At 43.2% G+C, this 13,190-nt stretch overlaps 2 protein-coding genes across 2 annotated transcripts in view; both read left to right on the top strand.

Moving 5' to 3' along the window:
- Positions 1-1,092: 1,092 nt before the first annotated feature.
- Positions 1,093-4,634, top strand: LOC306970304 (uncharacterized protein; the record flags this gene model as incomplete). Its single annotated transcript, XM_079566220.1, has 6 exons — positions 1,093-1,107; positions 2,176-2,205; positions 2,692-2,724; positions 2,810-2,839; positions 3,163-3,309; positions 3,896-4,634. The coding sequence occupies 6 exons, from the start codon at positions 1,093-1,095 to the stop codon at positions 3,974-3,976; spliced, it is 336 nt and encodes a 111-aa protein (XP_079422346.1). The 3' UTR covers positions 3,977-4,634.
- A 447-nt stretch (positions 4,635-5,081) lies between these two features.
- brwd1 (bromodomain and WD repeat domain containing 1) overlaps positions 5,082-13,190 on the top strand; it is a 32,057-nt gene continuing 23,948 nt past the window's right edge. The window contains exons 1-13 of the mRNA XM_079573144.1: positions 5,082-5,315; positions 5,425-5,483; positions 5,603-5,632; positions 5,838-5,897; positions 8,519-8,669; positions 8,763-8,861; positions 9,917-10,077; positions 10,410-10,631; positions 10,714-10,814; positions 12,370-12,440; positions 12,529-12,629; positions 12,714-12,754; positions 12,856-12,957. Of these exons, the coding sequence (XP_079429270.1) occupies positions 5,279-5,315; positions 5,425-5,483; positions 5,603-5,632; positions 5,838-5,897; positions 8,519-8,669; positions 8,763-8,861; positions 9,917-10,077; positions 10,410-10,631; positions 10,714-10,814; positions 12,370-12,440; positions 12,529-12,629; positions 12,714-12,754; positions 12,856-12,957 (1,235 nt within the window). The 5' untranslated portion in view covers positions 5,082-5,278. The remainder of the gene's footprint in view (positions 5,316-5,424; positions 5,484-5,602; positions 5,633-5,837; positions 5,898-8,518; positions 8,670-8,762; positions 8,862-9,916; positions 10,078-10,409; positions 10,632-10,713; positions 10,815-12,369; positions 12,441-12,528; positions 12,630-12,713; positions 12,755-12,855; positions 12,958-13,190) is intronic.

Below are 13,190 nucleotides of genomic sequence, written 5' to 3'. Positions count from 1 at the left end.
GACACTGGGGGGTGGGCTGTGCCGATTACATAACGCGGAATTAAACCATTAAACCTATACCAGTTAATTAATGAGCGATATGTCATCGATATAGGTTATTATTACACAAAAAGATAGGCCAGGGACCGTTCTTCCTCATGTTATTTTGGCCGCGCGACCCCCAAAATCACCATGCCAACCGTGTACGAGAGCCCCCGATAAAACAAATAAAAATAAATAAAAATAATAAATTAATAATAATAATAATATGCATAAGATCAAGCAGCAAAACGTTTTAGAAACTGTTTAAAATAAAATACTTTGACTTAAACAATTTTCATATAAGACTTACGTACCACCTTTAAATAATTTGAAATAATCTCGGAGGGCATTTATAGGCAATAATGTATTTTACTGGAGCATGAATTGAATCAAATACACGAAAATTAACTACAAAGAATGCATGTAAATTATGTTAAAAATGCACAGAACAAGAAATTATGTAAATATATGGGGGAAACAAAGAAAAGGAGAAAGGGAAATACATTGCTTCACTACAAATCATGCCATTCACACACAAAAATCATACAGTAAATACTTAAAATCTCAAGTCATTTATTGGTCAGCCGCCGCTTCTTTTACATTACAGCTCCAAATTTGTTGCACATGTGCTGAGCAAACTTTTGGGGGGGAAGGAGAGAAAGCGCGCTGGCCGCCGGGGCAGCCGCTGCAGTGATTGGCGTGCGCCCCTGCCCACACAGGTGAGTTGTTATAGTTTGAAAACGTGTGGCCCGGACCGCAAAGCCAATCACTGGAGGCGAGGGGCGGGTGGAGGCTCTTCCCCGCCGGGTTGGTAGGACGAGGGACGAAATATACCGTGAGGTGGGATCCAATCCGGTTTCAGCTAGTTCTGGTACTGCTCGGACGTGTGCGTAATGCGCGCACTGTGTGTGTGTGTGTGAAAGCGAACGCGGCTCAGTCCTCGGGAGGTGCTTTATGTTGAGGTGCCCTCTTCACTGGCTTTACATTCAGTTTATGCACAGCTGCAACTGAGCACTCCATTGTCCTCCCCTCTTCTTCTCTCTCTCGACCCGAACGACAACCCGAGCAAACATGCCACGGAAGAAAGTAAGTTCACCTTTTGTTGGAGTTGGGTTTTTTTTTTTACAGTAGGATTTACAGTATGGGCTTTAAAAAATGCAAAGGCAGCGAATGTAGCTGTAGTTTAAACCTGCTTTGCGTTGGTTTAGATAACGTGTGCGTGAGTAAACTGTGCTTTGTGGGACTCTGTTGGTCCCCGGGAGTCGTGTGTGGCGCACCTTTGCTGTGCTCAGGTCCGTCGTGGCTGCCCTGTTGATACAGGAAAAGTGGCGCCTTTTTACTTGGTGCTGCGCGGCGCGTGCAGTCCGCTCGTGCAAGAACCCCCCACTGTACACGGAGCATGTGTTCTCACTGCTATCGTGGGGATGTTATAAGGCTTTTACGCGCATTATTTACCAACGCATCGGTTTTTTGTTATTTTATTTTTTTTAACTTAACTTCAGAACAAAGGGGCGTGTTGCCGCTCGACGTGCAGCCTCAACATGCATCGTCTTCCCCCATGTTCAAGCGTTTAGAAATATGGCCGTGCATGTCTTTTCACGTTTCTTTTCCGCGCGGACCCATAAGTACCGGTTTGTGAATGTGTTTGCGAAGCCAACAAGTGTGGTTAATATTTGTCCTGCAACCTCGCCTACCCTGGAGGTGTTTAGCCCTTTTCTACTGGGAAGTCGGTGCACATTTTTTCAGTTAAGACCGACACGCCCGGTTGGGGTTGGTCCAGAAATATGTAATAAAAGTCCAAAGATTTGATGGCATTGTTTGTTTGGCGCACGGATTCGAGCCATTCGCACATGCTGTGGGATGCTACTGTACCACCGTGTTCCACTGTGCAGAACCACCGTGTGCTCCTTTTTTGGATTCCACGATGTTTAAAGCTTTAAAACCAGTGAAATGTCTGAAATGCACAGTCATTTCCGATTTTAAAAGATAAAATTTGAACGCTGCACCCCCTTCCCTCCTCGAAGACTGTACATTTTCTTTGTGACTTGAGGGAGAAGGGTGCCCATCCCCCCTCGGCCTCACACACCCACTTTCACTCACTCCTGCACAGGACTTTATTTGTCTAATTTATAATCCTCTCCTTTTCTTTTTCAGTCTAAAACTGAGGCTGAAGTAGCTGTGGAGGTATGTATAACGCACACATGCATTGTTTTTGGTTTTATAAGGCATCACACTACTTTCTGAACCAAATGAACATTTTGTTCTCATTGTTGTCAGCTGACCTGTGATGTCATATTTTGGGCAAAAGTATATATATATTTTTTTTTTAGTAGTTTGGTGCAAAGACGCCATTCTGGTTAAGATGTGCCGAATCATTTCCCCAAGTGAGCGCAGTAGAATATGGATACATTTTAACACTTTACAGCCCTGTACTCTGTGGTTGCGCCGTTAACGGACGCCTGCAGGGGGCGCCAGAGCAGCTGATGTGGCAGCTCTTGTTTTGATAAGGAGAAATTGGCCCAACACAAGCACCAAATGTTTTTTACTAATCATAATAACAGTTATGTGAGATGTACTATATTCATTATTAATAACTGAGAACAGATTAAAGGCATTAAAGGTAAATTTAATTAATTAAAGGTAGATTTTAACAGTTCTCCCCATTTTCAGCCAAGAAGAAAGTCGGCAAGATTGAGTCTGGCGGTAAGTCCTTGTGCCCTTTGAAACTGAATAATTTTGATTCGTTAACTTATCCTTTTACATTGTCTAAAATGTTTGTGTTTTGTAGGAGAAAGAACCCGAGCCTGAGAAGAAAAAGGTACAGAAATTGTTATTCATAAAACTGTCGAGGTTTTCAAAGTTGTCAAACTGAAGAAGATTAGCGCGGAAACTGCGGACTCCACTCAAAATAATCCCCTGAACCTCAGTGGGACTATCCAGTTAAAATGAAGGTCACATGAACCTTTTGGGCGAGAGGTGTAATGTCTTCAACTTTAAACAACCCGGTTTAGATGACAACTTTGAAAACTTCTGTTAAAGTGTGATGGAAATGCTAGAAAAAGAGCAAACCTTCTCAGATACTCAGAATAAATATGCATAATGGACATTGGTTTGAAAGTATTTTCTTATATTTTCTGGCAGACTCCTGCTCCTAAAGCTAAAAAGGTTAAGGAAGCAAAGAAAGCACCTGCAGAGAAAGTAGAGGAGCCCGAGGAGGAGGAAGAGGAGAAGGAGGAAGAAGCGGCTCCAGCTCCTGCAGAGAATGGAGACACCAAGGCTGAGGAGGAGGTATGTTGATGGATAATTGTGATTGGTAGAGGACGTATCAAATCAAAGTTTATGATGCTGTAACTTCTTTAAAAGCATAATGAAGCTGCAGTACAACTTTGCTTCATTCACACAGTTTAAATCTGATCAATTTAGTTTTATTTCTTCTACAGCTGAAGTGCTCAATCTGTATTTCCTGGTTTTCATTGCGTAATATAGAATCCAATGTTTTTATCACTGTGCCATCATACGGTTTGTTACTAGTTTGATTTCCCCCGGCTGCCAACAGAGGGCGCTCCAGGCAACTCATGAAAGATGCAGAAGTGCAGCCCGGCTCTTTAAATGTCTTTCATACAAGCTGTAATTGCTTACAGGAGAATACGCTCCGGCTCTATGCTCAGAGAATGTTTTATTATCAACACTAATCAAGAATAATTATGTATATGCTTCATCAGAGGGTCATTGGATAACGGCGTTCATATTCTTGCACCTTTTGCCATCTAACAATCAATTGGTTAATAGAAGAAAAAGCTTAATCTATCAATAATAATGTAACTATGAGCTGCAGTACTAAAATGTCCCAAAACTAACGGAGTTGTTCGTGCAGGAGGCTGAGGCCGAGGCTGATGAAAAGGAGGACGCAGCTGAGGAGGAGGAGGAAGCGGGCGAGGAAGAGAAAGCGGAGTAAATCCTCGATGTCACCCACCACCTTCTACCTTATTTGTAGGCAGCACAGAGAATCTCTATTTTCTTAAAACGGCAGTGTTTTTAGGGATATTTTAACTGCAAACTCCAGTTTTGTGGTTCCAGTGAAGGGAAGTTTGTCTGTGTTGGGAATACTTCTAGCTTTGTGGCCTTAGATTTTAGTTTTGTTCTTTATCAGAAATCACTCACTGAACTGGGAAACCTGGGCGAGGGCATTTCCAGAGGTGTTTTGTAACCTGTACTGTTTGATTTTAATTCATTCATTATGATTCCAGTGTTTTAGCGTCTTTGAAAGGTGATCAGTCGTGTTGTATGCTATACTTTTTTACATTGCTTTTTGTTGAAATGTATTTAGTACAACTGGAGGTAGGGTTTCATATCTTTGTATCTTTTTTTTTTTATATATATATTTTTTGTCAGCATTAAAAGAATATGCACAGGTGCTGTGAAACCAATATTTTCTTTGCATTTAATGGTACATTTAAGAATGAACCGCATGTTCTGAACTGTGCCTAAAGTGTATTCGTTGTGTCATTGCTAATCCTTCAAGGATCATTGTATTTGGGGAATTCCTATGTTTATTGGATTTCTTGAACAATGTACAATTTCAAATAAAAAGTTGAAAAAAGAAATAAACTTGTAAAGTTGGTACAAATCAGCAAAGTGATTATCTTTCTTATTTTAGGAGGAGCTCAGAGTTGAAAACAAGCCTATATTGTGTAAAGTGACTGGCACATCATTGTATGGCAGTTTTAAACGTGCAGGCAAATATGTAAATGTGCAGAACCTATTTAAAACATGGAAAAGTGACAAATTGTGTCATGAAATGCTAAGTTATAAACTTAAGACCGCATTTAAAACGTAATAATTTCAGATGACGTCATGTGAGGAGCTGGTGACCTTGCCAGGGGGCGGTCTGTGCAACTAATTACACCATCTAAACGGCCTTTATTTATTTTTATTAATAGTCTCAATATATCTCGACAAGGAAACACGTGCACACGTTTAATAAAAGATGACAGCGCGCTCGAGGACGGCGCATAATAATCTTTTGTTGGGTCTCCCCTCCCCCTGGTTCCTGTGTGCGCTCCGCTGTGGCGGAAGTAAGTCGTATTGCTCAGGCCTCATCCTTCCAATGGCGACTGCAAACAGGCTCAACAGAAAGCGGGAGCAACTGTGGAGGGGGCCAGTGCGCTGGAACCAAAATTAATTAAATATATCAAGCTTCACACAGCCATAAAGTTCTGGTAAATCTATTTCGACTCTCCAAATCGCGGCCGAATCAATGGCCAAAAATCGGAACAGTTCGCTCCTTGAGTCGGGTAAGCCGCAGAAGTAAACCTAATTGAAGCCCAGTGTAGTTAGTTAACGCTGTGGTTAATTGATACAACCGCTTTGTCGCTTATTGCCGTTCGCTTTGTTCCGTTTCAGAGCTGTATTACCTCGTATCCCGTTTTCTAACCACGGGTCCATGTCGGAGAGCAGCCGAGGTGAGCTGGCGTGTCTTGACTGGCACACTGTCCTGCATTTCCAAATAGTTGCCTGATAATCGCGTTAATGGAGAGACAATCTAACGCGAGCCCTTCTTATCTCTGCCCCCCGTGCGTAGGTGCTGGCGAGTGAGCTGGAGGAACATCAGGTGAGTGTCCGCGCGCTGTCTTTCCCGTGTCTCATCTCTCCGCAGCCCGAACGCCTCAGCCGCGTCCGGGCATTAAAAGTTGTTACTTTCGCCTCCGCCGTGTTTATGTCTCGGTGGTTTTGACGTGCCCGTGCGCCGCTGCCAGCTGCCCCCGTGCTCTGTATCGCTGATTCACCCGGGTGTGTGTTTTTTTTTTTTTGCACAGCTCTTGCCCGGGAGACTGGACTGGCAGGGGAACGAGCACCCGAGATCCTACGAAGATGTGGTGAGTTTGTTTTCACTTTGCATGCGTGAAGTTGGCGGTGTGTTCGTGCATTGTCTTGTGACAGTCGCTCCGTGCTGTTTACGCTCTTTGTTCTGATCCTCTCTGAGCATGGCGCTCGCGGAGGCTGCGCTGACTTTAACCGCGGACGCGTTAGTGCGTTACCGCAACACGCGCGGTGCAGGCGAGGGGGCCGCGCGGGGGGGGGGGGGGGGGCACGCGCACGCTGAATATCGCTTTTGACAAACGCTAAGGTTAAATAATGTTTAGCCCGACGGTTGTACTGCGGATAGGGCGGGTTGTAAAGGCTGCCGTGGAGTCGAGACGGGAGTCGTGGCCAATCAGAGGCGGGGATTCACTGTCACTGCACTGTTTTGCATGGGAACCGAGCCCTGATTGGTCAATAAAAGGAGAGGATTTTGCATAATAAGCCACGCCACCGGTTATGTGTGAGATAGAGAAACATGAAAACACCACAGCTGTCAGGAAATAGCAAAAAAACAAAAAAACATGCTACTATTTAATATTGTGGTCTGCTGCTGTTTATATTGTGAGAGTGTTTGTAAAGCATGTAGCGAATTTCCTTTTAATAGTGTGATTGTTTTTAAATATTATTTTATTTACTGGTTTATTTGGTCAGGACAGTACTTGTTAATGAACAAACATGGGACTCATGCATGTAAACACGCCACACCAGATCGTAACCATAGGCTCATTTCCATCCGTCGTCCCCGATGCGGACTCTCAAACACACACTTTCATCCAGGCCTATTGCACATGTTTTTAGTGGTAGGTGTTTTTAGTGGTGGGGAAACCGGAGCACCCGGAGGAAACCTACGCCGACACAGGGAGAACATGCAAACTCCACACAGAGAGACCCCGTCCAGGTGGGAATCGAACCCGAGACCTTCGAGCTGTGAAGCACGAGCGCTAACCGCTGTGCTACTGTGCCGCATTACACGACCGCACAAAAGTTCGGGGTCACTTAAAATATGGTAATGTTCTAAGAATGTTTTAAAGAAAAGCACAGATCAATTTAAAATGAGGATAACAATAAATGAATCAGAAATACAGTCTTGAGGCTAGACATTGTTAATGTTGTGAATGCCTGTTCTAGATGGAAACGGGTGATTTTTAATGGAATACTTACTAGGGCTGGGACAAAATATCGTATCGGACTTGGATCGCAATACTTTGTGCTGCAATGCAAGTATCGATACTTTATCAAGTATAGCAATACTTTCATTGTGTTTGGAGGCGCTTTTTTTTATCATACACTGTTTTTTTCCAGTAACAGTTACACAGCACTTTGTGTTAATGCACTTTTCAGTCTGAACATTTCAGTAAAAGTCAAATGGCATTTGGTTTGTAAGCTTTGGACACATGACTTTTTACACATTTTCAGGCAAACATATCACTTGTTATAATTACTTACTGTATCACAATACGTATCAGCCCCTGGGTGTCGTGATATGTATCGGATCGTTACAAAAGTGTATCGTCCCAGCCCTTATGCCTACATACATGTGCAGAGACATATCGCTCCAGTGTCTAACGGAACATTGTGTTAGTTAATCGTGTTAAAGGGAAACTGATGATCAGAAAACCCTCGTGCGATTATACTCGCACTGTTGAAAACTGTGGTGTTTGATTAGAGAAGCTTTGGGTGACCCCAGACTTTACAACTGTAGGGTACATTGCTTAAGCTGCACAGTATATTGTCAAATTATCTTTGCTGCAATATTATATTTTGCAACACAGGGTTGGGAAAGTTTGTGTCGGGAAGGGCCGGTTTCCTTCGCCCCTAAAACACCGAGGGCCAAACCTCCCAAATGTAGCTCAAAGGAAAGTGTTGTTTTCTGCAAATGCCAGCATTGTACATCATAAAGGACCTATTGGGATAATTTTGCCAGGAAATTTTAAACCTGTTGACAGTGTTTTCCGTGTTCTTAATTCTTGAACACAGGTATTTAATCTCTGATTTGCTCAATATTATTTCTCTAAATCGTCTTGAGGGCCTGAGGTTGTATGTGATTTTGCAATACACAACTGCAGGTCAGGAATCGGTAAATTTATGTTATGCAATTTCTCCATCTGTGAGATCAATAAAGTATCATCTTATCTTATCTCATCAAATCCGGCCCTCCAACAGAGTTCTTTCATTAAACTTAGATTCAAATTTTTTGGCTTACACAGTGTAAAACATGCATGGTTTGCGTTTGATCCTGATTTCCATTTTTTTTAATTAAATGTCTTGTTTGGCACAATTTGAGGACATACACTCATATTGTTTTCGGTGCTTGTTCAAACTTGGACGCTGTGTTGAAATTATTGAGTAGAATATTGTAGTTGTAACAATATCATTATTGCAACACTCAATAGTTATTAAATATCACATTTTTCTTCTTACGTGCAGCCCTTCACTTCATTTCACTTCACTTTATTTCATGTACCCAAAGGGGCAACTGGTTTTACTGCAAAAGAAGGGAAAAATAGAAACATAAAACAAACACATCAGACACTCTGTACTCGAATCACAACAGAATCAAAAACAAGCTTTACACAGAGAAGGATTGTCCTCACACCCTTCGCATTACTATATAATGTCTTCTTTGTTATCACAGGTTGCAGGCAACAGGCACATTGCTCCGGACCATTTGCTTAAGATATGCCAACAGATCGGGCCACTTCTTGACAAAGAGGTGCCATCCTGTGTCCCAGGCGTGCACTCACTGCTGGGCTCGGGGAAGCAGTCGATGCTTCGGACAGCAAAAGGTGCACATCATTCCTGTTTGACAATAAATGTAGGATACTCATTGTGTCTTTCTTCATCCCATTGTAACGTGCCTCTTTTATGTTCTCTTCCAGAATGCGAGAATGTGCGGTTTACAGTTTCATCATATGCAGCCCTACACAGGGGACGACCACCAGAGAGGCCTTTGAACTGCAAAAAACCTCTACCACTCGGTAAATTCAAAGATCTGCTTCTGTGTTTTGGATACCCCTAAAGTGTGCTATGTTTAAAGCAGTACTAAGTAACGTGTTTACCTTAATAAATCCTTTTCGTGGTCCCTGTGGGGGTAAAACAAGTGTTTATGGGATGATTGGATGGTCTTTCATCTCCCCCTGGTGTCCCTGACCAGAAAACCATGTTTGCAACTTGACTGCCACCGGACCGGAGCCACCAATACACACTAATAGAATCACGAAGAAGCTAACATGCTAACGGGCAAAGCTAACTGTGGGCTAACGTCACTTTAAACAGTTTGTACAGCCAAATTTGAGTGAAAAAAAATGATTTCCATTGTATAATTGGATGTACAATATCCCTCACTCCCTTCGCCTTTTCTGTCAGCGTAGTATTTACTCTCAAAGACAATAAATAAGTAAAAAAATCGCAACTTGCTACGACACCTGCAGTTGCGCTTATGGCCTCTAGGGGCAAGAGTTACTTAGTACTGCTTTAAACCTAGGGCTGCTTAAAGAGTCACGAGAAGAGAATAGTTTGACGCTTGTTCTTTGAGTTAAATATGTAAAGTGTACTTCATTGTGGCTGTCCCCAAAGACAACAATAATCCAAACACTGTTGTATAGAAAGAATTATAAAGGCTTTAATATATTGTGTATAAAGAGACATAAATACGCACCAGCTCGTCTCGGCCTGGCAGTGGCCTTAATCAGGATTCGAGAGAGTAGTTTGATCAGGTGTAAAACTGATCAATCCACAAACATGTTTTGAAATGCATGTGGTTTGTGTATTAGCTTAGCGGTTCATTTCCATCTCCTTTAAACATCTAGGCATGTTTAGAATGTGCACTAAGAGGAACTGAGTCTTGATCAGAGAAGCAGTGCTTATCAGAAAAAAAGATTACTGGTACTTTCCTAAAATGTGCAACTTAACGTGGGAAAAAATGTACTAGAAAGCAATTACTCTACTTTCAGATCGCATACAATAATGTACAATAATAAAGCTCGATCCTTTCACATCTAAACCATTTGCTGCTTGTGTTTTTCATTCACAGTGAAGGTTCACAGAGGGAGAGAGCTGACGGGAGTCCAGAGGTTTGGCTCCATCAACCCAGTCAGCAACTACGAGCGCATGCGTCTGCACCGGCGCATCCTGGGCCACCTCTCCGCCGTCTACTGTATCGCCTTCGATCGCACCGGTCTCAGGATATTCACGGTAAGACTGTCCTCTATCTGGATCGAGACTGGCTGGACGCAGAAGGAGGGTCACGTGATCAGTGGAGCTCAACAGGAAATGACATCACCACCACCACTTCTTATTTAGATGATTCTCAATAAGATGCCTTTAGTAAACTGCACTGTCCTTAGGTTTAGCTTGGAGTAGTGGAGGTGATGTCATTTCCTGTGGAGGTGTGGAGCTCCACTGATCACATGCCCCTCTAGCGGCTGCATCCAGACCCTTCTCATCTGGATTGAAGTGCTCGTTTAAGGCTGGGTCTGTACTGTAGCTTCTGCTCGTGGCGCTGAGACCTTTCGTGTCCGTTGTAGGGCTCGGACGACTGTTTGGTGAAGATCTGGTCCTCGTTCGATGGAAGGCTCCATGCGACGTTGCGAGGACACTCTGCTGAGATCACAGACTTGGCCGTGAATTGTGAAAACACGCTGATCGCGGCTGGGAGCTGTGACAAGACTATCCGTGTGTGGTGCCTTCGAACCTGTGCCCCTGTGGCTGTGCTGCAGGGCCACAGTGGATCCATTACCTCCTTACAGGTACAGTATATATCATATATTTACAGTTAAAGGTTGGGTGGATTGTTTTCCATTTGGTTTAAAATACATGTGTTTGTTTCAGTTCTCACCATTTGCCAAGGGCTCAAAACGCTACATGCTGTCCACCGGGACTGACGCCACTGTCTGCTTCTGGCAGTGGGACGCTCACAACACCAACTTTAGGTGGGTCCAGCTTCTCAGATATTCAACGCTGCACTGTAGGTGCTTCACAATAGACCATACAGAGCTCGATCATCTCCCAGACGTTTGTGCAGATATGGGATCTTTACGCTGTTCTTTGCATTAAATGACTACATGCTTTTCCAACCCTTTACAAAGTCGTGTAGTCTGGGAATCTGCTGTATCTCTGGGTTCTTCAGGGTGTGATTGAAAGAAGGATTAACCAATCAAAGAAACACATGGTCTGTCAAACATTGCGGCTCACTGTGGTTCAGTACTTTAAAAATGCCAAAATCAACCTTCAAACTACTAGTTTATTGTAATTACAGGAGAGAGAAGTTCTAAAGTTTGTTCTGAATCATGCGTGATGTGAGAGTCTTTCACATTTAAGTGCCGCATTACAAATTTGCATCTGCAGTTGGAGCATTAAAAAGCTTTCCGGTTTTGGATTTGGTTGTGGTCAGACGACCAGACTGAATGGCCAGGTTATGAATGTGTAAACTAAGCTGATAAAGAAAATATACTATTTTATTCTTGGAGTTTTCTGCTTCAAACTGACTGTACTTCAAACCTGACAAGAGCTTTGGTGGTTGGTAGAGTGTGAGTGGTGAGGCAGTTGGCCCGGTCTAGGTTTAGCACCAAAGCATGAGATCAGCTGAACGTCCTGAATGACCAGGTTTTTCCACCAATGGATTTCTTCTTCTGTGATCAGACTCACATTGTGAAGGAGTCGTTCAGGGAGCATGTGACATAATTTCCATCATTTTTCATTCACACATGGATTGGCCTCCACAGAGTCCAGATCTTAACCCTATTGAGACTCTTTGGGATGTGCTGGAGAAGGCTTTGTGCAGTGGTCACACTCTCCCAGCATCAATACAAGATTTGTCTGGATGCAGCCAATGGAGGGGAATGCTGTCTTAAACGAATCCACACTAACCCTAAACCTAACCCTAACCTTAGATGAACAGGCCACAGTTTTTCCATACTGAGATGTTCTTACCTGAGCTTAGACGAGTTGATGCGTACCTGTCTGATCTTCATGCGTGCCCATCAAAGACCGTGGTAGCTTCCAACTTCACCCCAGTTTGGAGCTGAGCTGAGCGCACGCACAAAGACCAGACAGGTACGCATCAACTCGTCTAAGCTCAGCTAAGAACATATCTCAGTATGGAAAAACAGTGGCCTGTTCCTTTAAGGATAGTGGAGTTTACAATAGGTGTCTTATTGAGATTTATTGAAATAAATGTTGCGGGGGGAAAAAAGGAGGTGATGTCATTTTCTCTGGAGAAGAGAAGCTCCAGTGATCACGTGACTCTCCCGTTGACCGCATTCAGACTCTCTTGCAGGATCTTGGTAAAAAATTAATACATTTCAGAAGCTTATTGAAATAATGTCAGAGAGAATGGCTGCTGTAGTCGGAGCTAAAGGCATCCAACAAAATATTAGAGCGTGACTTTTTGCATAAATACATGTACTTGGATAAATTACAATGACTAGACCATTTTACTTGTTGGTTAATGCTGAGAAACTACACAAAATTGTACTTCTTTTCCAGTGACCGACCCATAAAATTCACAGAGCGGCCTCGACCCGGCGTCCAGACTGTTTGCTCCTCCTTCAGTCCCGGTGAATAAATCATTGATCGTCACTGTTGACCATTGGCATGTTTTTATTGCTTGGCTATCAATTATTTACCCATTCACAAATCTTCCAGGTGGGATGTTCTTGGCAACGGGGAGCACAGACGACGTCATCAGAATATATTACCTGGGAGGTGGCAGCCCGGAGAAGATCTCAGAACTTCACGAGCACACAGTAAGACAAATCTGTTCCCTTTTTAAACACAGCTGGCTCCTGAATCCTAACTCAAATCTTCCACTGTCTGTTTTTTTTTTGTAGGACAAAGTGGATAGCATTCAGTTTTGCCACACGAGCGAAAGGTTTGTACTAAATTTAAACCTCAGCACAAGTACAATCGGCTTGAATCGTGCAGCTCTGCGTGTGTGTGTGTGTCTAACGCTTGTGCGCATTGTCTTGTCAGATTCGTGAGTGGGAGTCGAGATGGAACAGCGAGGATCTGGAAGCTCCATAATCGACAGCAGTGGAGATCTGTCCTGCTCAACATGTCTGCCACGATACCAGGGTAAACAACCGCAAAACACGGCTCCACAAACTGGGATCCCAGATTTCGATATTCCATTTTGGTTCTGGCTCGTCTGTTTGTCAGATATGGTTTCTGTTGAGCTTTTAAGGGAAAAATACGCTTAGTGCTTTGACAATGCGTAGATTAGGGGACTCTGCTGCATAATATGTCACAAAATTACAACTAATGCAATATTTGACATGGTTCTGCATCAGACAAAAGATTTATACCTT

Source organism: Gobius niger, assembly GCF_951799975.1.
Source record: "Gobius niger genome assembly, chromosome: 1".
NCBI lineage: Eukaryota > Metazoa > Chordata > Actinopteri > Gobiiformes > Gobiidae > Gobius > Gobius niger.
The sequence above is the reverse complement of the archived record's forward strand: the minus strand, read 5'-3'. Positions and strand labels throughout refer to the sequence as shown.